Below are 25,712 nucleotides of genomic sequence, written 5' to 3' on the forward strand. Positions count from 1 at the left end.
TGTAATTGGGTTTTTAAGGACCTTTGAATCTTGAGATTTTGATTCTATATGAGGCTGATAGTGTATAGATGATGCAAGGCTTTTCTATGTGCTTGTCTTGACAAGTTTGGGGACTTTAATATTTTTCTATATATACTGTATCACTATATTTATTTCCATTTATTAAATATTATGGTAATAAAGCTATTTTAAAAACTTTTGTAATTCTTTTTCTTTGAATCAAAATAACTTTTTAAAAACAATAACTTTTTATTCTTAGACTTTAGGAGTCATGACACTTTAGCAAATATTGATAACAAATCTATATTCTGACACATCATGAATAAATTTATGGTAATTGAACAGTATAGTAATAGGGTAAAGTGGCATGATGTTAAACTTAATATATTCTACCAAGTATTAGTTTAATAAGAGAGAAAAAGAATATACTTTGTTTCAGTATTAGAGCAAATGATGTTTTTGTCTGGAATAAACTTGGTAATTGGAACCAAATTCAGTATTTTCGTTTATGTAAGCTTCTTTAAACCAGTGCTTGTCCTTAAAATATGTCACATTAGAGAAAAACATCCTTTTTCCTCTAAAAAAGAACATATAAATGTTATCAATTTAGCTTTCAGCATATTAAAAAGGTTAGATTTCCTTTGTTAGCAAGAAGTTATTGGAACTAGATTAGGTAAAGCTTTTTCTGTCAGTCACCCAATAACACTATATAGTAGAATGCCTCTTCTACAGCACAGTCGGCAGGTAGTTTTTGGTTCATTAAAAAATAGAAAAGTTGTTTAAAGTGGAGAAGCAGAAAAAGTACATATCTAGTATATGTAATAACTTAATATATTTAATACACATGTATGTATGTAATTTGTGTAATATAACTTGAACACAAAATTGAAACTTAAAATATATAAATGTAGTGCATACCAAGGGAGGTGGAGCCATCTGTCCTGGCAGAGAAGATTTTTAGGATTTGTGCTTTTATTTGGGGTAGGGACTAAGGAAACAGGTTTGCTTTAGATTGGGGCCTATCAGAAATCAGGGACAAATCTATGATTAGGTATTTCAATAAATCTTATCTATAGGGAGGGCAGACTAGAGTGAGGATAAAGCTATAATTGGAGAGGCAGTATAACTAAAATGGAAAACAAAAGTGACAACATACAATGCAATAAGAAGGAGCTCATTTAATTCAGCCTTGCTAATGGGTGGAGGAAAGGGTAAGAGAAGATAATATTCTGTCTTCATGTCAAAGTCATCTCAAAGGCTTCTTTACTCACAGATGTAAACACGTCATGCAGCATGTAGCGAGGCCATTTCCCAGTCATTTCTCCCAACTGCAATGACTTCCACCTGTTTGTGGGTTTCAACTCCAATATGAAGGGCAAGATTCCATTCCTGATGTATGGTCTCTGACTTTCTCAATTCCTGACATCTTACCTGACTTTTGCAACCCCAGCCCACTACTCTCCTCTGCTTGCGGTATGGCTGCCCATTCACATGCCTGGTCTAGGTGCAGTGAACTGTAGCTGCTCCTGGACAGAATGGAGATAATCCGTATGCAGTTAGGTTAAGTGGGAATTGGTAGTATCCCTAGAAAAAGCTGATTACAAATGCTAAGGTTACTGGAGCTTTGTGAGGGGCCAGATCTTGGGGGAATTAGTTTGGGATGAATTCATAAAGAAGGTGATTTTTGAGCGTTGATATTAAAGAGAGTAATGTAGCTTAGTATTTATTATTTCATTTAGAAAAACTAGTATAAATAAAAACCTAAAAATAGTTCCAGTGCTTATCATGACTGTATTTTCAGAATTGAAAATTGAAACAAAGGACAATTGGACAAATGATGTTTGAATTTAATAACGAGTAGTTATCATTTATTGAGTACTTATGTGATAGGCACTGTCCTAAGTGCTTTATACGTTATTTGTTTCTCACAGAAACTATTTGAGGATATAATTATAACTCCATCCTATAAAAAGGCAGAGTCTAACTCCCATCCCCTTGACTATGGGCAAGGCTTGGTGACTCATTATTGAATAGAATGCATTTACAGCTACACGGCATGACTTCCCAGGCTAGGTTAGAATCAGTAATATAGCTTTCATCTGGCTCTTTCTGGGGACATGCACCTTTGGAGGCCTGAACTACCATGTAAGAAGTCTAGCTAGTCTGAAGTCAACATGCTGGAGAGAAAAGATCATGTAGAGAGATCATCTAGAGACAGAGGAAGATGTCTAAGGAACCCCAGCTTCCAGCCCTGAGCTCTTGAAGTGTTCACATCTGTGAGTAAAGAAGCCTTTGAGATGACTTCAGCCTTAGCCGTTGACATAACGACAACCTCATGAGAGACCTTGAGGCAGAACCAACCAGCCCAATGTTCCCAAATTCCTGATCCACAGAAACCATAAAAAATAATAAATGGTTATTGTGGTTTTAAGCACTAAGTTTTAGGGTGATTTTTATATAACGATAGATGACTAATATAAGGTACTTCTTGGTAACTCTTGGATTAGGGTTAATAACAAAGTGGAATTCTTCTCTCAAAAGTAGGTAAATCTCGCCTTTGGAAATGCAAGGCAACAAAAAGATTTAGACGGTAGGTGTGATTGAAATTATGGCATCTTTTACTGTTGAGAGTGGTTTTATTATAGCCCTGTGGAATGGAAAAAGCATTGGATTTGGTGTCAGAAAACCTACATTTAGATTTTAGCTCTGCCTGTTCTACCTGTGTGACATGGGGGAAGCCACATAACCTTCTGAGTGTTACTTTTCTTCTTGCTGAAAATGAGATGCAGAACTTGGTATTCAGTTCTTGGCAACACATTTTTAGAATAACATGTAGAGATGGAAGTATATCAGAGGAGAATGACAAAGGGTCTAGAAACCATGTCAAATGAGAAATGGGTGTAGAAATTGGAGGAGTTTCACCTAGAAAAGAACTGTTAATTTAATGCCTCCCTTAAGATATTTGAACAACTCTAACATGGAAGAGGAAATAGATTGATTTTGTGTGTCTTTAGGGGCAAACAGGAAACAATGGGTGATAATTATAAGGATCTAGATTTTAGCTGATACAAAGCTTCCCTTTGAAATAATTAGTTTTATTGGAAAATATTATTTGAGAACCCTCAACTGCAGAAATGCCAAGGAAAGAAAGCTTGGTTATTTTTTCTGGGTTCAATACACGGAGACTATAATATACTAACTCTCTAGACATCTTTGAGAAGGCCAAACTCTGTTCTCTTAAATTCATTTTTGTTTTCTCCAAGCATCTTTAAAAAAATTTTTTTATTACATAAGCAATATGTTCATTAATTATAAATTAGAAAACACAGATAAGCAAAAAAGAAAATAAAAATTACCAATAATCTCATCACCCATTAGAAATCACTATAAATATTTTGGTGTATATCTTCCCAGTTTTTTTTTTTTTTTGGCAGCCACATTTACCCTTATGCACACATATAAAAAAATTGAGGTTATATGCTAAATACTACAATATATCCTTTTTTCCATTTAATACATCTTTCCTCGTAAATAAATTATAACATTTTTTGGGTATTCATATGCAACCTTGGTAATACTATTTATTTTGTGAGTAAAAGTATTATTTATGATAGAACATTTGCAAAATATAGAGAACTTCAAAAAGAAAATAGAAACTGCCTATCCCAACACTCAGAGGACCATTAACATTTTATTGGATATTCTGGTGTCTTTTCTTCTGTACATTATTTTTTCTTAAAAAAATGTATATTGCTTTTTCTCATTAAAATACTTTTCACTAACAATACATTATGAGTGTTCCCACATGTCACTAAATTTTCTGCCAAAACATGATTCTCAATAATTTCAAATTATTCTACCATATGGATAAAACTATAATGCCTTCAAATAATTCCTACAAATAGATATGCAAGTTGCCTCTAATTATTCGTCACTATAAACAACACTGTATTCGCAATATATAATTGTTTTTAATGGCTGTGTGGTATTCCATTTGTGTAGCTATATCATCTTTTATCCAATGAATCCCTTGTTTTTTAATATCTCAGTTCTCAATATTTTGTTTAAATAAGCAATCCTGTCATTGTTAGAGCAAGTATTTACCCTTAGCCTTAATTTTTGATTATTGTTGACATATTGGGTGAGTAGTTGTTTCAAGTTCATCAGCCAACATTTTGTTTGAGGCTCTGGAGGCATATTGAAAAAGCATGAGACATAGCCCCAATCCACCAAGAGTTAAAATTTAGTTGCAAATATAACTAATACATGCAAAATAGTAATGAATAATTTATTCTGGTATATTATTAAATGCTAAGTTGTGTGTTTCTGATTAAGTTTTTCGATGTGTAGTGCAGGGGGCAGGAGGATAGTGAGGCCCAGTATAGTCAGGGAGGACTTCAAGAATGAAATGCAGCTTAATCTGAGCTTTGAAGAGTGGGTTGAGTTCACGGTCAAAGAGAATGAAGCACATTCTAGGGGAAAAGAACAAGATGCACAAAGGCTCAAAAATTTGAATATGTTTGATATATTCACAGTATCATGAGAAGGCTAAGTTTAGCATCCTTTTAATGCCACTGCTGAGCAATCAGTTTTGAATAACAACTTCTGAAAAATCTGAGCAATATTTATTTAGTGTGTTTTCTCCAGTTTTATTGAGATATAATTGTCATATAACATTTTATTAGTTTAAGGTGTACCACATAATGATTTGGCATATGTATATTGTGAAATGATTACCACAATAAGTTTAGTTAACATCCATCACATCACGTATGTTTTTTTTTTTTAAATTGAGGTATAATTGGCATACGACATTGTATTAGTTTTAGGTGTACAACATAATGATTTGATATTTGTATATATTGCAGAATAATCACCACAATAAGTCTAGTTAACATCTGTCATCATACATGCATATGTTTTGTTTTTAATATTTACTTTTCTATCCTTTCAGATACAGAAATATCTTAATTAAATATTCTTACTGTGAAAATTTCTCGTCTCTTCTAGAAACCTTTCCTAATGACTATTTTCTTTGTACTACTGTGTGCTTCTTCAGTCATCTATGTGTAATTTTTTGGACTGTGTTTATTTGATTTCCAGTGAAATACTCTTTAGATAATCTGAATCAACGTTCCTTTAGTCCTTGTATTGGGGCTGGGATTCTTTTAAATAATATTTTGAAAATTTTCTTTACTGTTAGGTTTGGTGAGGCCACTGAGGTTAGAGATTAAGAGAAAACAAATTTATAGTAAATTTCCTTTGAATGAACTAATGCTTACTCAGTGCCCCACATGCTCTGCTTTTTGTGATGTTCATGTGTTCAGTCATATTATACAGTGGTTTTTTTCACAAGAAAGATCAAAAGAAGAGAAGTAATCTCCTTTGTGTTATTTTTTAAAAACACAACTAACCAGGCTTTAAAATTTTTTCATAATTATATCCACATCATAACATTAAGGCAACACATTTATTTCATTGCCTTCTTAGAGATTAGTGTTTCTTAAAGTGGGGTGCATAAGAATGAAAGGACCTGTGCATCGGAATCACTTAGGATGTTCATCAAAATTCATATTCTCGGGCCCCATTCTTCAGGATGTGGGAGGAGTTAAAGTATCTACTTTTTAACATACTTGCCAGGGAATTCTACACATTGAAGTTTGAGAACCACTGCTTTAGGGAAATATTTTCTCAAATCTCTCCATCTCTTGATGAGTGACATGCATCAAGACTAGATAGATATCGTTGAGCATCTTGCCTCAATTGGACCTGTTTTGTTTTTAGGAAATTACAGAATAAGTTGAGCTTTTTTCTTAAGAAAACTTACTTATAAATTACCTATCCCTCTAGAAAATAAACTATAGATCCTTTGTCAAATTTCTTTTTCTCATTCGGCATTAGTGCCTGTTGTCCAACACTAACCTCCTCATTGTAGGTGTTTGGATTTACGTGCCCTTTTACTCAGATAAATTGCCTATAGGCCTCCATTCATCAAAGGTCAATCTTTCTTAAGTTTTAGAAAGTTAAAAAGTGAAGGCCAGGGCCGGCCCTGTGGCTTGGTGGTTAAGTGCGCGCGCTGCAATGCTGGCGGCCCGGGTTCGGATCCCGGGTGCGCATCGAGGCACCGCTTCTCCGTCCATCCTGAGGCCGAGTCCCACATGCCGCAACTAGAAGGATGTGTAGCTATGACATACAACTATCTGCTGGGGCTTTGGGGGGAAAAAATAAAATAAATAAAATCTTTAAAAAAAAAAAAAAAAAGTGAAGGCCAGAAATGGTATATTTTGCCCCTTTCCATCCTTCCTAAGGATGGTATAAGATGACTTCTACAACTTAAGCCACTTATCATTTCATCCACTGCCTATGTTGATGCCTTGGTGACATATTGCAAGTAGTTCTTGTGGCTTTCTTGGAGAAATCATGACTTTTCAGTTTCTTGCTCTCACTTCTTTGTAGTGTTGAGCCACTTTGCACAGATTATGGAGCTGAGGACAGTGTGGGTCATCGATGTGGGAACCCATGGTTGTTGTCTGTGGTGCAGGGTGGCAGTGACCACGTTTCCATGAGTAAAAACAAGGAACATAGTCTACCTAACAAGTAAATGACATGAGTAAATAAGACTGAAATTAGTCCTGAGAGAAAAAAATGGTACTTTATGGAGCCTAAGTGCTCTAAGGAAAACTTAAAGTTGTTACTCAGGCTGGAGAGCCACTCCTAGCATCTTTCAATTTCAATTTGGGAGTGGTGGGAAAATCCTCTTTATTATGGTCAATGGTGAGTCATTTGTAGGTAACTACTTGCACATAACTGTTGTTTTGACTTGGTCTTTAATCCCTTAGGTTGAGTCAGAGTTTGTTTATGTTTTTGATTTATAGGCTATGATATGAGACTAGTTTACATTTGAAATGAAAGTGACTGAAACATGATTGATCAAATGGTGATTATTGATTCAAAAAAGCCTAGGTCAGATTTCTGATAGGGACACTATTAAGAGATCAAAATGGCTTTGGCAAACATATCTCTGAGTTTTATTTGCCCGAAGTGGAGAATGAACTGGAGGTTCCAAGGATCCATGTACTAACCATGACTGGTATCTAAAAGAAGGGATTCCTGTGCCTTACTCCACAGAGTTATTGTAAACATTAAATGAAATACAGCATCTTTCCTGGGGAAGGAAAAGATCTAGGGGCAAGGTAAAGAGGAGCTCTCTTTCTTGCCCTGCTGCATTAATTTTATCCTTTTCAGTTTATTTCAACACAAATGTAATGAGTGTTTGCTCTGTGCTAGGCATTATACTAATAAAGGGAATACAGACAACATTAAGATTTGGCTCACGATATTTTTTAACAGCTTTATTGAGATATAATACACATACCACACAATTCACTCATTTAGTGTATACAATTCAGTGGTTTTGTAGTATATTCACAGACTTCACAATATTCACTTTAGTTCAAGGTCCATAGCATTTTTTACTAAACAATTTCTTAGGTCCAGAGGGATAAATACCTCCTTGGCTCCATTCCTAGATCTGCTCCTTCCATCAGAATAATGGTAGCTACCATTTATCAAACACCACCTCTTATGAGCTCAGCACTGTGCCTAGTTGCTTTATAAATGTTCTCTCCTTATATGCTCCCAATAACCCTGAAAATAAGTTGTATTCCTACCTTATATACAATGACAATAATACCAAAACACCTAGCATTTATTGAGTACAATTGTTATCTCATTTAATATATGTGGAAACTCACTTCTCCATTTTCCTTTTCTTCCCCTTTCCCACTAGTTATTAGCTCTGTAACTTTGCCTGATGCTTCTTCCTCTAGTGTTTGAAGCTTGCTGGGCTTCTTTGGAAGGAGAGTGATATAGGGCTCAATTAAGATTTTTAAGCCTCTGATGAGAATCACAAGGGCTAGATGTTTTATTTGTTTCACACAACTTTTTTATTGGGAGAGAGAATACTCATGCACAGACAGATAAGGTGAATGGAAGACTGCTGATGAGTTATTGCCAAATAATAGTTGCTTCTGACTCTCTGTTCTGATTTAGAGAGATACAAAAACAATTTCTTTCTATAAATTTTTGGTGTTTATTATTTTCAATCTAAGATTTGCTTTTCTTCCTTGCTCATGGATCTAACCCTCTTACCAGTTAGCTGACTTCTGTGTACTGTGAAGTAATTCTTGTGCAAATATTTCTGTAATAAACTTGTCCTTTTGTTAAAAAAAAAAAAAGCAAACATAAAAACAAACCATTTTTATGTGCCCCGTGAAAAATGTGTGTGATTGTGTGCTGAAGTATCAGTGGTAAGGGTAAGGATTAGAAAGAGGTTTCTGTACCTTTTGACAGATGTGTAGCTAGAAAAAAATGATTCTCCCCAAACCCCAGCACACAAAAATATTCAGATTGGCTAACTTTTGGGCACTTATTTAGATATTTTATATATTTTCTGGTGAGCAATTAACATTAGATATTGAAGCTAATTTCTCTACTGGTTCTAAATTAAACAATAATGTTTTTGTGATGTACATATTTTTTAGGCATTGGGAAGAGCATTGCTAATAAAAGTGCCATTAAAAGAAAAACTATCAATCCTAATAATTAGTAACTGAACCTGAATTGTTTTAAATGAAGGGTGTAAATGAGTAAGAAGTTGAAATGTCCGTTTTAAAATTAAGCTTTTGAACCACTTAGACTCCTTTCTAATTAAAAACAATAAACAGTCTGAATCTACAATTTCAGGTTAGTTCCTTTGATAATTGCTTCTTTCATGTTTAGTATTTTTTAAGCAGATATAGTTAATATATTTTGTGTATCTAAACATCACATACTGTCATTCTGAGTTTGGGATTTTTCTCCAAAGATATGCAAAGAGATAAATATTCTAATGGTTTTATTTTATTTTGTTTTTCTAGGAGTCAGAGAATAATAAGTTATGTTCCCTATATTCCTTCCGAAATACCTCTACCTCACCACATAAGCCTGACGAAGGGAGTCGGGACCGCGAGATAATGACCAGTGTTACTTTTGGAACCCCAGAACGCCGCAAAGGGAGCCTTGCCGATGTGGTGGACACACTGAAACAGAAGAAGCTTGAGGAAATGACTCGGACTGAACAAGAGGGTATGTGTGGACTTAACTATTGGGCTTTATTCTTTTAAAGATTCCAGGCCTTAAAAAAAAAATGAGTGGGATTTCAAGGGCCAGAGAAGTGCATAATTGGCACTAGCTAGGAAAAAGTTATTCACAGGTTACCATGGTGATGGCAGATTGTGATCCATTAGGAGTGTTAAGCAGATAGCTTCATTTTTCTAAAACTTTGTGCATTTTATTTGGTTCTTATGATAACAAATCAAGGTTTTAAACTGACTGTAAGCCTTTGCCCTGGAAAAAGGTAGTATGGGAATTTTCCCAGCTGCAACTTTATTTTTCATTTTTTCTCTTTTACTTCCTTTTGATGTATAATGTTTCATTATGAAACTATAAACTGTTTAAAAAGCCAAATAAATAAATAAAACCCAACTAATTTATTTCTCCTCATTTTTATAAATATTATAAATTTATAAATATTATTATTTTACCTCCAAATGTTGTAGAATTGACAATTGAGGGTTTCTAACATTGTTAAAGCTAAATGTTCAAAGGGGAAGTACTTTGACTCGTGACATCTACTGCAACATCTCCACAAGAGTCCACTTAGGTTCACCTAGTTCCTAAACAACAGATGAAAGAAGACTGTCTAATAATATTTTTAAATTAAATAAATCAAGTCTAAGTCATTACTATACTATGTACATTCTTTCATTTTTCAATGTACAGATTTTAGATTTTAAAATGTAGAGTAATTAATGGTTCTGGATTTATTACTAACATTTTAAGTTAAATCTAGACCTCTGTGGCACTATAGGGAAATGAGAATTTGACATAAGGGAATTTTTCATGTAACTTAATTTTATTCCTTTAAGGGCTCAAAAATGTAAAAGTTTCAAATTAATTTTTGTGAAAGTTTCAGATTAACTTTTGTGGATGTGTCCACCACATCAGCAATTTTTGTGGAAGTTTCTAAAATGTATTACATGCTTCCCCATCTTGCTGACCAGATTATATGGCACAAATTGTAAATATTTTTCAATGACTCAGAGTCATGATGCAGTAGACTATGAACTCCAGTGCCTATCTAACAATTGTGTGACCCTGGGTACGTTCTTCAATCTCCCTGAGCCACAAAATTTAAAATTTGCTGTGGTACTAATACCTGACTTGGTAAGTCAAACATTTTGAGAATTAACTATAATTAATAATGAATGTAAAAGTCTCTTATGGACAGTAGACTACCTAAATTTAAGGTATTGTGATGATTATCATATTATAAATGTCAGTCATTTTACTATGCTATAAATGTAATGATGCCCCCAGAGAACACTGAGAAAATTAGGACTATTTGGCTCTATGGTTATTTCTCTGCAATTATGAAGCCTTGGAGTTCTTGTGTCTGCTTGCTATAGATAACTTTTTTGGCAGGTGCATGTGTGTGTGTGTGTGTGTGTGTGTGTGTGTGTGTTGGTTTCTCCTCCTTTAATATCAGGTTGCAGGCTGTTACTTCTTGCTTGGTTGTGAATAATTTCTAATTTGTTCCTTCCATTCGTCTATAAATTATGAAATTAGATGATCATGACATTCTGGACTATATTTCAAATATGAATAAATATTTCTGGTTGAGTTGTTGAGAGATTCTGGGTAATATACATGATCTTTAGTGCTGACTCTTCTGGCTGTTTAGAGACTTTATTTTACTCATTCTTGGTTATGTTCTAGAATAACTGAGGCTGCTAGGTCAGTAATCTCTGAATAAGTGAGATTGCTAGATTACTTTTAATTGTGATTCATCAAAAAGATGGTTTTAGTTCTATAAGAAAGTGGTTTTGAAAATACTTGAGAGGGGTCTTTAGTGTAAAAGTAAAGAAATTGATTTGTGATTTTCTTTTTTTTGGTCTGGACTCCTAGGGAATTTAAAGTCCTTTTTCCCTCGCATGTAATGGTTAGTTTTCTATTGTTCCTCTTCATTAGTGTGTGTTATAGATTTGATACAAGAGAGGCACTTGCAAGACGAGACCTCTCCTTCAAGCATCCTTTATTACTATATTCCTACTATTGAAGAATGTTTTTTAGGTACTTTACAGGACTTTGATTATTTTCTACAGTACATATATTTTAGGCATCAGAAATTCAGGCATTCTTAGTGTATATTAATGTACATAATATATTAGGTACAAATATGAAGTGATAAAAAGCATGCTCATCAAACTTACAGATTCCACAAATCTGGGAGGAACAGCGAATGTAATGTATAAAAGAAACAAAACTCAAAATGTTTTTATAAACTGAAAATATGAACCTAAAACTAACCCGTCAAGATAAAATTTAATAGATGCTGTTGTCAATCCAGAGGTTGTTTCCAAAACTCCTAGTTGCACAAGAAATTACTGAAGGAAATTCAAAGAGCAGACACATGAATAAAAAAAAGCTTATGAGTTTTAGGGGACAGAAAGTGCAATGGGGTCAGCATGGGGAATATTGCCAAAAAACTACCAATGCTATCTCAGTCAGAATTACTAGAATTATGGTATGTAGCATTCAAGAGGTGGTAGTCCCACTGAACTCCCTGCTCAATAGAATGCATCTGAGGTATTGTGTTGAGTTGAGAATTACCACACTTTAAGAGAGACTCAAAAGCATTGGGATATTCTCAGAGGAGAGCAATTGACATGATAACAGGCACAGAATTATATAATAAGAGGAATGGTTGAAGGAACTAGTAATATTAACCCCAGAGAAAAGAAGATCAAGGATGATGTGATGGTTGTCTTTAAAGATTAAATTCATATGGAGGAGGAACGGGATTTATTGTATCCAGCTCCCTGGGGATAGAATGCAGATGAGTGACAAGAAGTTACAAGGAACTAGATTATTATTTATAACAAGACCAACTATCTAACAGTTGGAGCTGTCCGTGTATCAAATAATCTTCTTTAGAAGATAACAAATTGTCCTTGGAGGTATGCAGCAATCTTAATTGCCATTTTAATAGGGCTATTGTAGAGGACAGAGAACTGGTCTTTTTCCAATGCCAAGACTATGAATTTTTATGAACAATATGCTTGTACAATATTCTATAGTTCATGGTATATATTTTTTAATAGCCCTAATCAAGAACTACATAGTACTGTGATTATTTTTCTACAAATTTTTCTTCTTATGTTGCAAAGTGCTATATTATAACTGAGGGCTGCTTACTCACTTATCTTTTTTTTTTTTTTTTGCCATGAATCCCTTTGGTAGTCTGTGAAGTATACAGGTCCTTTCTTCTTTTTTTATTTTGTGATATGGTAGAAAGTGATACTTTACTAATGCATTAAACAATAAGATCTAATGGAAGGACTAAAAATATCATAATTTTGAAGTAGTGACAAGTATAAAAGATATTTTGAGATATCTTCAACAAGTACAATGTGATAAAAATATTGTGATCCTATTGGTTACAATGTTGCACATAACTATGAATATTTTATGGTTTGTTGCCTGTATCCATAATTTAAGGAAATGAAAATTTTCAGTTAGAGGTTAGCAAAAAAGAATTTTTCCCATCCAAGTTCACAGAACCCCTGAATTCTATAGATGGACTCTTGAGTTCTGTGGATCCTAGCTTAAGAACCTCTATGTGACATGATATGGGGCACCCATAATGAATAGAACAACAGTCTCTGGCTTTAAAAAGTTCATATTCTAGAAAAATCTGTAAGACATATACAAAATGAACTATAATTCAATGTCTAAATATGATAAATTCATGAGAGCTATATAGATAAAATGTTATAGGAGTTTACAAGATAGATTGCATCTGCCTAGGAAGCCATGGAAATGTTCTATAGGGAAATGGGTCTTTACTGGTCTTGGAGAATGAAAGGATTTATATAGGCAGAAATGGAGAGGAGGGACATTTCAGGCGGAAGGAACAGGCAGAGAGCTGTAAAACAGCCAATAGTTCAGGTTCTAATTTAAAGTGGTAGGAGAGTAGTAGTGGAGAGGAACTACTAAAACAGCCAGTAAACAATTCAAAAAATGGCAATGACTACATACCTATCAATAATTACTTTAAATGTCAATGGATGGAATTCTCTAATCAAAAGACATAGAGTGGCTTAGTGGATTAAAAAAAAATAGACCCACCTATATGCTGCCTACAAGAGACTCACTTTAGCTGTAAGGACACACACAGAGTGAAAGTGAAGGGATAGAAAAAGATATTCCATGCAAATCAAAACCAAAAGAAGCTGGAGTAGCTATACTTATATCAGACAAAATAGACTTTAAAACAAAGACTGTAATAAGAGACAAAGATGGGTGTTGTATAATGATAAAAGGGTTAATCCAACAAGAGGATACAACATTTGTAAATATTTATGTACCCAACATAGGAGCACCAAAATATATAAAGCAAATATTAACAGACCTAAAGGGAGAAAGACAGCAATACAATAATAGTAGGAAATTTTAATACCCTACTTACATCAATAGATAGATCATCCAGACAGAAAATCAATAAGGAAACATCAGCCTTTAATGACACATTAGACTAGATGGATTTAACAGATATATATAGAACATTCCATCCAAAAGCAACAGAATACAGATTCTTCTCAAGTGCACATGAAACATTTTTGAGGATAGATCATATGTTAGGCCACAAAACAAGTCTTAGTAAATTCAAGAGGATTGAAATCATATCAAGCATCTCTTTCAACCATAATGGCATGAAACTAGAAGTTAATTACATGAAGAAAACTGGAAAATTTACAAATGTGTTTAGATTAATCAACATGCCACTGAACAACCAATGGGTCAAAGAAGAAATCAAAAGAGAAATAAAAAAATACCTTGAGACAAATGAAAATAGAAATATAACATACCAAAATTTGTGGGATGCAGCAAAAGCAGTTCTCAGAGGGAAATTTATAGCAATAAATGCCTACCTCAAAAACTGAGAGAAGACTTAAATAAGCAACCTAATTTTATATCTCAAGGAACTAGAAAAAGAAGAGTAAAGAAAGCCCAAAGTTAATAGAAGGAAGGAAATAAAGATTAGAGCAGAAATAAATGAAATAGAGGTAAACAGAGACTAGAGAAGATCAATGAAACTAAGAGCTGGTTCTTTGAAAAGAAAAAAAGATTGACAACCTTTACCTAGACTTAACAAGAAAAAAGTAGAACTAAATAAATAAAATCAGAAAAGAAAGAGATGTTACAACTGATACCACAGAAATACAGAGGATTGTAAGAGATTACTATGAACAATTATATACCAACAAATTTGACAACCTAGAAGAAATGGATAAATTCCTAGAAGCATACAACCTACCAAGACTGAATCATGATGAGAGAGAAAATCTGAACAGACCAATTGCTAGTAGGGAAATTAAATTTGTAATCAAAAACCTCCTAACAAACTAAAGTCCAGGACCAGATGGCCTCACTGGTGAATTCTACCAAGCAATAAAAGAAAAATTAATGCCAATCCTCAAACTCTTCCAAAAAAGAGAAGAGGCAGGAACTCTTCCAAACTCATTTTATGAGGCCAGTGTTACCCTGATACCAAAGCCAGACAAAGACACCACAAGAAAAGAAAATTACAGGCTAATTGCCCTGGTGAACATAGTAGATGCAAAAATCCTCAGCAAAATATTAGCAAGCCGAATTCAACAATACGTTAAACAGATCAGACACCATAATCAAGTAGGATTTATTCCAGGGGTGCAAGGATGGTTCAACCTTTGCAAATCAGTCAATGTGATACACCACATTAACGAAGTGAAAGATAAAAATCATATGATCATCTCAGTAGATGCAGAAAAAGCATTTGACAAAATTCAACATCCGTTTTTGATAAAAACTCTTAACAAAGTGGGTATAGAAGGAAAGTACCTCAACATAGTATAGGCCATGAATGACAAACCCACAGCTAACATCATACTCAGTGGTGAAAAGCTGAAACCCTTCCCTCTAGGATCAGAAACAATACAAGGATGCCCACTCTCGCCACTTTTATTCAATATAGTATTGGAATTCCTACACAGAGCAGTTAAGCAAGAAAAAGAAATAATACGCATCCACATTGGAAAGGAAGAAGTAAAACTGTCACTGTTTGCAGATGACATGGTATTATATATAGAAATCCCTAAAGACTCCATTAAAAAAGTGTTAGAACTAATAAATGAATTCAGTAAAGTTGCATGATACAAAATCAATATCAAAAATCAATATCAAAAATATTACGTTTCTTACACTAATAACAAACTATCAAAAAGAGAAATAAAGTAAACAATCCCATTTACAATTGCATTAGAAAGAATAAAATACTTAGGAATAAATTTAACTAAGGAGGTGAAAGACCTGTATGTTGAAAACTACAAGACATAAATGAAGGAAATTGAAAACACAAATAAAGGGAAAGATATTCCATGCTCATGGATTGGAAGAATCAATATTATTAAAATGTTCATACTACTCAAAGCAATCTACAGATTCAATGCAATCCCTATAAAAATTCCAATGTCATTTTTCAAAGAAATAGAACAGATAATCCTAAAATTTATGTGGAACCACAAAAAAACCCAAATAGCCAAAGCAATCTTGAGAAAGAAGAACAAAGCTGGAGGCATCATACTTCCTGATTTCAAACTATATTACTAAGCTATAGTAATTAAAACAGTTTGGTATTGGCATAAAAACAGATACATAGATCAATGGAACAGAATAAAAAGCCCAGAAGTAAACCCACACATATATGGTCAATTAATTTGTGACAAAGGAGCCAGGAATATACAATGGGGAAAGGACAGTCTCTTCAATAAATGGTGTTGGGAAAACTGGACAGCCACATGCAAAAGAATGAAACTGGACCATTGTCTTACACTATACACAACAATTAACTCAAAATGTAATAAAGACTTGAATGTAAGACCTGAAATATAAAACTCCTAGAAGAAAACAGCTGGTAAGCTCCTTGACATAGGTCTTGGTGATGATTTTTTGAATCTGACACCAAAAGCAAAAGCAACAAAAGCAAAAATAAATAAGTGGGACTATATCATACTAAAAGATTTCTGCACAGCAAAGGAAACCATCAACAAAATGAAAAGGCATCCTACTGAATGGGAGAAAATATTTGCAAATCATATATCTGATAAGGGGCTAATATCCAAAATATATAAAGAACTCATACAACTCAAGAGCAAAAAGCCAAATAATCCTATTAAAAAATGGACAGATCTGAATAGATATTTTTCCGAAGAAGACTTCCAGATGGCCAACATGTGCATGAAAAGATGCTCAACATCATTAATCACCAGGGAAATGCAAACCAAAATCACAAGGAGATATCCTCTCACTTTTTAGAATGGCTATTATCAAAAAACAAGAAATAAGTGTTAGTAAGGATGTGGAGAAATGGGAACCCTTGTGCACTGTTAGTGGGAATATAAATTGGTGCAGCCACTATGAAAAATAGTATGGAGGTTCCTCAAAAAATTACAAATAGAACTACCATATGATTCAGCAATTCCACTTCTGGGTATTTATCCAAAGAAAACGAAAACATTAATACATGCATGCCCATGTTCATTGCAGCATTATTTACAGTACCCAAGATATGGAAACAATCTAAGTGTCCATCAGTGGGTGAATGGATAAAGAAGACATGGTGTTCTTTGGAATATTATTCAGCCATGAAAAAGAATGAAATCTTGCCATTTGCGACAACATGGATGGACCTTGAGGGCGTTATGCTAAGTGAAATAAGTCAGGCAGAGAAAGACAAATACCATATGATCGCTCTTATATGTGGAATCTAAAAAAAAAAAAAAAAAACCAAGCTCCTTGATACAGAGAACAGATTGGTGGTTGCCAGAGTTGGGGGTGGAGGGTGGGAGAAGTAGGTGAAGGGGGTCAAAAGGTAAAAAGAAAACAAAATGTACAAGTCTTTTAAGAACATTGTAAAAATTATTGATATAAAAAAGTCTGGATAAATGGAGAATTATATTTGTGGAAAGCAACACTCAATAACATAATGACCTTAAATCTTACCACATTAATCTACAAATTCAATAAGTTTTTAATAAAAATCGGAACTGGATTTGTGAGTCTTTAAGGGTAGAGTATTTAACAAGCTGATTATAAAATTCATGTGGATAGCAAAGTGCCAAGAAAAGCCACAACAATTTTGAACAACAATAGAGGTGTCTATACTACTTACCACCCCCCCAAAAAAGTATGTGAAGATGCATATGAGATATAAGACTGAAAAGGTAGGTTATGTTCACATCACAGAGGCCCCTTAATTCTTGGCTAAGGAGTTTGAACTTTATATTGAAGGTTATGGAAGAACCACTGACTGTTTTTTAGCACAATAAGGTGATGGATTAAAGCTTTCCTTCAGGAAAGTTAATCTGGCAGTACTGTGTAGGATGTATGGGAGCACAGAGAGACAGTAAAGAAATTGTTTCAGGCTAGAGATAATGAAGGCCTGAACTGAGGCAGCAGAAGTAAGGGAAAGGAAGAAGGGATGCATTTGGAAAAGATATTAGGAGATAGAATTGTTAGGACTTGACATTTAAGTAAGGAGAATGAGAGAGAGGAATGGTTCAAAGGTAGCTCACAGTCTTTAAACTTTGGGTGAACAGGAGGGTGGTAATGTATTTATTAATTGTGATTAATAAAAAGAAGTAGAGGAACATGTTTTGGAGATGGGAGCAAAGAGGATTTCTATTTTTTATTTTGAGTTTGATTTCTAATTTTAGTTATCTGCTTGGAGTTAATAGAACAGAACAGTATAATGGGAGAACAGAAATAATTATAGAAAATATCATTAAAAAGTTTCTGATAGATTTCTGATTCTATAATAATTATATTCTAGGTCTAAGGAGGTATAATAGCTCCTCCAATATTTGCCTGGGTTTGACCCTTCAAAGCTCCAGGTCCATCTCCTCATTTGGGACATCTCTTATCTTATGGGACATATAAGAGCTTTCAAGTGCATAACCCACCTCTCCCTCACTTCTACTTCCTGGTTTGAAGGCAACACCTCATGCATGACAAGCCTGAGAGATTGACATAATAAGTGACCTTTCTTGAGTCATTCTTGTCCTGGAGAATGTTTTGACTCTATTAGACTAAATATCTTCCCCGCTCTTCCCCTCATATATAGGAACTGATCTATAAAAAATTTATTTATTATGATCTATTTTAAAACAATATCTACATGGTAAAACAAAAACTCTCCATGTAGTAATAGGAAAGCTATTCTCTTACAGGCAGATTCTTTGATCATCCAGATAATTGTCCAGTATTTTATCTGCTGTTCCCTCAAGAAATGCCCTCTCCAGAGCAGTGATTTGCCTGGGTTGCTGAAATACTGATGAACAAAGGTGTTCTGTCTCAAGTGCCTCCTTTGAAAGTGATATTTGTGGGAAAATAGGCAAGGTTTCTGTTTTGTTGTAAATTTAACCTTGATATTTTTGTCATAGATAGGTAGGTAGGTAGATAGATAAATGCATAGATGCATGGATAGATGGATTGAATGAATGAATCTACCTTTTAAAACACTGTTGATAGTGATGGGTAGAGTATGCAGAAAGACTTTCATTAATAGATTCAGGTTACAATGCTTCCAAGATAAAAAATCGTTCAGTTGTGATTAAATGGTGAATTTTAGTTATCCTTGTATCACCCATGTTGTTGCCAATGTAGCTGGGCTCAAACATAAGCGACAGTTGTCAGAAAATGAATACTTTAAAAAGGACTTCTATATCTAAATACATATATTTAATCAGAGAGTCCTTTGGCTTCTGAAAATAAGTTGTCTAATGAGAATTTCATTTGAGCAGCTGCGACTGAGGAGGTCAACAGGCATTGCCTAGGAGAATATGGCCCAGCTGGTTAAATCTGGTTGTTGTCGTGATTTAAATGGTCAAGTGCTGCTTGTAATCCAGGACCGTCTGTTTGTAAAGGGAAGAGTGAGTGCTTCAGCATAATGTACAGCTGTTTTAATCTCTCTTTAATAATAGTTCTTCAGCCACTATCATGTCTTGTGTATCATACTACTAAGTATATGATCTTAGGCCCAGTGAACTGGTTTGGGTCAGGTTCTGGAGTCATATGAGATTGCACAGAAAGGAATACAATGATACAAACCTCAACTCTCTGACAAAATAAAACCTTCTTTCTGACTTTTTGGCTCTTTTAAAAGACTTATTCCTTGGATAATAATTATTGTGATCAAGAGGGAGTTAGATAAATTATTTTGATACAAATATTAGAATAACATTAGATAGAAATGTTAGAAAAAGTGAGCTCGCTTTGATAAAGACCATAAACTTAATGGAAAGTATGCAGGGTTTAGGTACAGTTCCGTAGGATATATGTTGGTCAGAAATTAGAGTATTTGTCCAGTGGAATTGTGTGCTTCAAGCTATCAAGATACTGAAAGTATGTGGATTCATTTGACTGTGTATGTAGAGAAAGGGCATGAGCATTTGAGCTTTGGATTCCTGGTGGGATAGGCTTTTCAATGGATTATGCAGCTGCTACTCAGCACAAGAATGAACACGTGTTTATGTGTATATCTGATGGATTATTATCATTATTCACATCTCTAAACAATAATTTGGATTTCTACATATATTTTTACTGTGTTATATTTAGTTAGCATATATGTTGGTGTGTGTTACTTATCTGATAGCTTTTGCAGTACGAAAGGAGGAATTTGATATAGTTTAAACAATGAGGAAACATGTTTGAAAGTCATATGTTTTCGAGTGAGATAGATCTGGGTTTGAGTATAAGTTCTAATATTTAGAAAGACAGTATAGCCCACTGATTAAGAGTGTGGGCTCTGGAGCTAGGCTGCCCGTGTTTGCATCTCAATTCTGCATTTGCCAGGTGGATGACATAGGGCACCTCTCCATGCCTCAGTTTTCTCCTCTAGTGCTAGCGTGAGGAGCAAGATTTAGTTAATGCAGCTACAGCATTTATCACGTTGCCAGCACATAGTGAGTGCTGAATAAATGTAGCCAAGGTTATTTCCAGCTGTGTGACCTTGAACAAATTATTTAGTCCTCTTGTGCTTCAGCTCCCTCATCTGTAAAACTAGATGAATGATACCCACCTTGCAGGGTTGTGTGAGGATTTGACATGTTATATATGTAAAACATAGCTTCTATAATTATAATTACTATTGCTATTACAACTACGATTACTGTTATTATTTGAAGAAACATTTTTTAAGAGAAATATTACAAGAATCTCATCCTGCACTGCAGACGGAATCATAGGAAATGTCCCATGGTGTTAGGGGACTTAGCATTTGGCAGCAATGATGTTCTTGTTTTCCCGAAGAGCAGTTCAGTTTAACTCTCCTTTCAGGCTTTTTGGAAAAGCTGACACTAAAGTTTCCCCACTGGAAGCCAATCTTCCCTGCTGAGAAATATACGGAATATGATATTGTCAATGAGAGAGGCTGATAAAGCTTTGGATGAGGTTTTAGATAGTTCCCAGTTAAGAGCAATGCATTCCTGTTAAAGAAAAAAATGTATTAAAAGCCCATGCTAAAAAAAAAAAAAAAAAAGTTTAACATTCATGCCATGCTAGAGCATCAAAAGAATCTTTCAAGGCAAAATTTATGGATATTAGGTTTTTGCCACTGTTATGATTGAAGGTTATATTAGTGAAACATTTAGAATATCCCAGATCCAAACCTTTCTTTATATTTCTCATTCATGGTAGAAATTGGAAAGGTTTTGGATTTTTGCATAAGAAACACATTAAGTATTCATTACAAAACCCCCAGAATTATTATTTCAAATAAGTTGGAAATTTCAAGTCATTTAAATGCTGAAGTTCCCCAAGACCACTCATACTGTAGGGGAAGAAGCGATCAGGTATTTAGAGCAATGATGACGGCAACTTCATTTCAATTCCTTTTTTCTTCTGTTTAAAATACGTCTTTCTTCCCAGTCATATTTGTGTCCTTGCTCCTGTTTTAAAGAATTTGTATCATATTCATAGCAAGTACCTATCTACCACCAGATAGTTTAAATAAACTGAAAGTATTGTACTATTAAGGATTAAAATGAGGAGCTAGAACTACTGGTTTTTGAATTATATAAAGAATTATGTTTGATATGTTTTTGTGTTAAGTGTATTTACTTCCTAATTCTTTGGAAACTGGTCCTCTTCTTATGTAATTTTATAAAAGGTATAATCAGCCTGAATCCTGTGAACCCTAGACATTCTGGACAAATCTTGGTTATTTATATTTGCTGTTGTTTTGCAACTCCCATTTATAGTGTTGGCAATACACTAGGTGGTTTACTCCTTTTCTTAACTTCATTTTGTGTGTCTCTGCCTTGAAAAGACACTTCAAATTTCTTGGTGCATTTCTATATCCCCAGATTTGAACATTCTTTTCTTAAAGCTCCTTCTCAAAGGATGTTAAGAACAGATGCAGGCAATTGCTTCTGATTTTTCCTTTTACTGACCTGGGAAACAAGGAGTTTCTTTCCTGGTATTTTGTTGTTTAGAAAGAGGATGCAGCTTTCTGATGGTTTAATGAAATGTCATATTCTCATATGATTTTTAAACCTGTGGAGTTTGATCAGGTCCTTAGCATTTTGCATTTTTTCTATTGAAAATTCATTAGATTGACTTTTTCAGGATTTATGCTGAAATCCTCAAAAGTAATGGGGGCAGTTTTTAGATCTGTATTCTTTTTCTTATGTAGTATATACATAAAATCCAAAGGAAAAAATGAGTAGAAAAGGAAATGGTAAACTTAAATATGTGTTTATTGTATATGTTTGATATATATTATAAGCATATAAATAAAACACCTGTGAATTCATCATCTAACTTAATAAAAATTACTAATACTATTGAATCTACTTGTTTTCTTCACCTGTCCAACCCCTTTGTTTTCTACCTAGCTGTAACTACTGCCAGAACTTTTGTATTTATCGTCTTCCTTTTTTGTTTTAAAACAGTTTTGTATGTGTCCCTAAATAATATATTGTTTAGCTTTGTTTTAGAACTTTATAAAAATGGTATCACACTGTAACCTTCTGTGACTTGCTTTTTATAATTATATTCTAAGATCAATTTTGCTGTGTGTAGCTCTAGTCCATTTTCACTTTTGTGTAATATTCCATACACTATTCTGTGGAATGCTGTACAGGAGTATATTTTCCTGTCTACTGTCTCTGGACATTTGGATGATTCCCAGTTTTTTGCTAGCACAAACAAAGATGGTATAAACATTCTTGCACCTGTCTTCTGATGCACATGTGCATGAGTTTCTTCTCTAGAGTGTATGTCCTGGAGTGGAATTGCTGTTGCAAATTTTTGTATTCCTTTTTCACTCTGTTGGAAAACATTACACAAAGAAGTTGGAGCTGCAGAGTGTGTGTGTGTGTGTTTTATAATCCCTGAAAGCTTTAACTTAGCTGTCTTTACCTTTTTGTTCCACCTTCCTCAAAATGACTAGTGCAGGTTTCTTTTTATCACTGAGCTTTTCAGAAGCTCATAAGAGCCTTTGATGGACCCTTCACTGCAATTTTCCTTTTTCCTTTTGTTGTATCTTAATAGAATGTCTTCAACCTTCTTTCAACTATGAGCACAAGTGTATTGTCATTCTCCCACTGGACTGTGATTACTAGGTTTGTTAGGAAACACACTTTTTTTCCTTTTGATCCTTTTTATTGACATTTCCAGCTCAGTGTAGTTTTTTAATTAGTTTCTGATCTTCAACTATATCAGGTTCACAATCATTTTTTTCTTAAATATCTACTTCAAATTCAAAATTAACTAGCAAACCCTGTTGCTTATTGCCACTGTTTTATCCAACCATTTATACTGAAATAGAGATTTTTCTAGCCAAACAGTTGACTTGTTAGCTAGAAATCTTCACCTCTTCCTTAGAATGTTTAATTTGAGAATCTTTCAGATATCGCCCTGGATTTGATGTGCATTCTTCTCCTGACTATGGTAACTTACTGGGTAGTACCTAATAACTAATTCATTAGTTAATTGATTAAACTTAGCACTAATTTCTTTTTTTTTTAATAATCTAACCATGGAGATAAGAATGTTAGGATTGCAGAATATTTCCTTTTAGCTTTTTTGTTTGTTTCTAATTATTATTATTATTATTTTTTGAGGAAGATTGGCCCTGAGCTAACATCTGTTGTCAATCTTCCTCTTTTTTTTTTTTTTTTCTTTTTTCTCCCCAAAGCCCCTAGTACATAGTTGTATATCCTAGTTGTAGGTCCTTCTAGTTCTTCTACGTGGGACACCACTTAAGCATGGCTTGATGAGCCGTGAGTAGGTCCGCGCCCAGGATCCGAGCCCCGGGCCGCCGAAACAGAACATGTGAACTTAACGGCTGTGCCACTGGGCCAGCCCCAGCACTAATTTCTTAATTTAGGAAAGGAGGACATTGGCCTAGCATTAAAGGCCAAATTCTAAAATTCTATGCTGCTTTGATTTTCTTTTAGAGTTTGTATCTAAATTTCAGCTTCCACTATCAGTAATTTTCTTTTTCAAACCGTGTTTAGTCTGTCAGTCATCTGAACCAATCTCGTGATTCACTTTCTTTTATTAGCTTGAAACTGTCCTTTACTACTCCTAATCTCTTTTTTCTGATGTTAGAATCTTTATGAAGATAGAGACAAAAGCTGCCATCCAATTTTCATGTCTGAAAAACTCATTGTCCAATGAAATACTTATAGACAAAGCCATAGATAATCAGCTCAGAAAGTGCTATACTATAAGATTTGAGAGATTGGCAAACAAAGGGTCATGTTAGTAGGGTACCATGATCCAGAAAAAGGTAAAGGTCAGTAATTCCAGTTTTGGGCTGAGCGTTGTAAAGGGGATTTGGGCCTTACAGGGAATGCATGGCCGTAATTATTAGCCATTATGAGGCTGTGGTTTAATGTTGAATAACTGTGATACTTAGACCTATCATAGCGTTCTTAATTTGTTGAAGGTTTAAGTGTAACTGAGAGGCCAGACAAGTACTCCCATAATGAAGTCATAGAATATAGGCCATCCACTAGCACTGGGGTGCAGAATTTAGAGGCCTATGGACTTTCCTAATTGTTCTCCATAATGAATTGAAAATGAGTAAATACCAATAAATGGTTAGAAAAAAATTGAAGGTATAATGAAGAATAACTATGAAAAATATGACAAAGTATTGAATTATTTGCAACAAGAACCATGGCAGCAGCAACAGCAGCAGCAGAATTACTATGCTAATGTATGATTTTTGAATGAAGGCAACCCCTAGTCAATGGGCAGTTTTCAGAGTGGCTAACAAACTGTGTGCGCTGGGGTTCCACTCCTCTCCAGAATGCAGTAATTAGCTTAACTGGAACTTTTTAACAGATCCCTCAGAAATACTTCTTATCTCATGCCTTTCGTTTGTGTCATAGACAGGGAAGAGATGGGAAATTTAAGGATTAATGTGTAAGCAACATGTTGTTTTGAAGCTATCTCCCTTTGTTTACAAGTAGAAGGGGGAGACTGGGGGCAACTACCTTATATACTAAAGGTACAAAGTCCTAAAAATTATTCTTTGTTCTTTTTGATAATATTTCATGATAGCACATCTAGTGACGGTGTCATTTTAGAATACAGAGGACAGTAGTAAATTAATGTCATTTGCTTATAAATATTGTCACAAAACTCATGTGTACAGAAGCTCATGTATTAATTTTATTTCTCCATTATTAATATTAACTTTTAAGCCCCATTCTGACTAATAGGAGAAAATTTGGTCTCACTTCCAGGTAAACTCAGTTCCTTCAGGATTTAACTTCAGTCAGTTAGAATTATGCCCCTTTCACTTCTTCGTGGTGTTATCTGATATTCAGAGGGTTTAGGCATTTTACTGGCGTTGCAACATTGGTATCTGGCCAGCGATCATCAATCTCTATTATGCTTGGAATAAAATTCATTGCTTAAAATCCAAACAGCATACTCTGGCTTTCAAGGCCGATCTTCTATTCCTTTACCCTTTTCTCAGGCCACTCCAGCTGCACTGGTCTTGTTTTCTTTTTCCTCCAGCCTTTCTTAGTTCCTTTCTACTTGCTTTTTCCTGCATCTAGAATGATTTTCCTTTAGATCTATGTATACATGCTCCTTCTTATCATTTAGATCTCAGCTTCATTATCACTTCTTCAGAGAAGCCTTCCTTAACCTCTAAACCTAAAGTAGACCCCAGCTACTCTTTAACATTTCTATTTCATTTTCACCTACACATTTTTTGCTACCTGATATGTTCTTGTTCATTTGTCTTCTTTATTGTCTGTCTCACTCCTCTAAAGGGGGGAGTCAATGAGAGCAGAGACCCTCTCTGATTCGTTCTCTGCTGTGTTCCCAGTGCCTAGTAATGAGCGGAACATAAGACCCTTATTAAATGTTTGTTGATTGAATGAATGAGTGAAGATTGTTAAATGATCTGGAATGGTGCCTCTTGTTTTTACGTCTGCCTCTCTTGTCTTTGCATTTACTTTTTTCCTTCCCTCACTCAATTAGGCTTGTCTTAACTCTATCTTTGTTTTTAATAATATTTCAGGTCAATGTAGGAAATCACAATA

The 25,712-nt window shown here is 34.4% G+C and overlaps 1 protein-coding gene across 3 annotated transcripts in view; it reads left to right on the forward strand.

Annotated features, from left to right (window-relative positions):
- The window catches only part of SOX6 (SRY-box transcription factor 6), a 582,258-nt gene that overhangs the window by 240,991 nt on the left and 315,555 nt on the right, over positions 1-25,712 (forward strand). For all 3 annotated transcript variants that reach the window (XM_087433166.1, XM_087433167.1, XM_087433168.1), the window contains one exon: positions 8,919-9,126. In XM_087433166.1, the coding sequence (XP_087289292.1) occupies positions 8,919-9,126 (208 nt within the window). The remainder of the gene's footprint in view (positions 1-8,918; positions 9,127-25,712) is intronic.

This window comes from Ceratotherium simum, chromosome 7, assembly GCF_057802395.1.
Source record: "Ceratotherium simum simum isolate JZ-2026a chromosome 7, ASM5780239v1, whole genome shotgun sequence".
Taxonomy (NCBI): domain Eukaryota; kingdom Metazoa; phylum Chordata; class Mammalia; order Perissodactyla; family Rhinocerotidae; genus Ceratotherium; species Ceratotherium simum.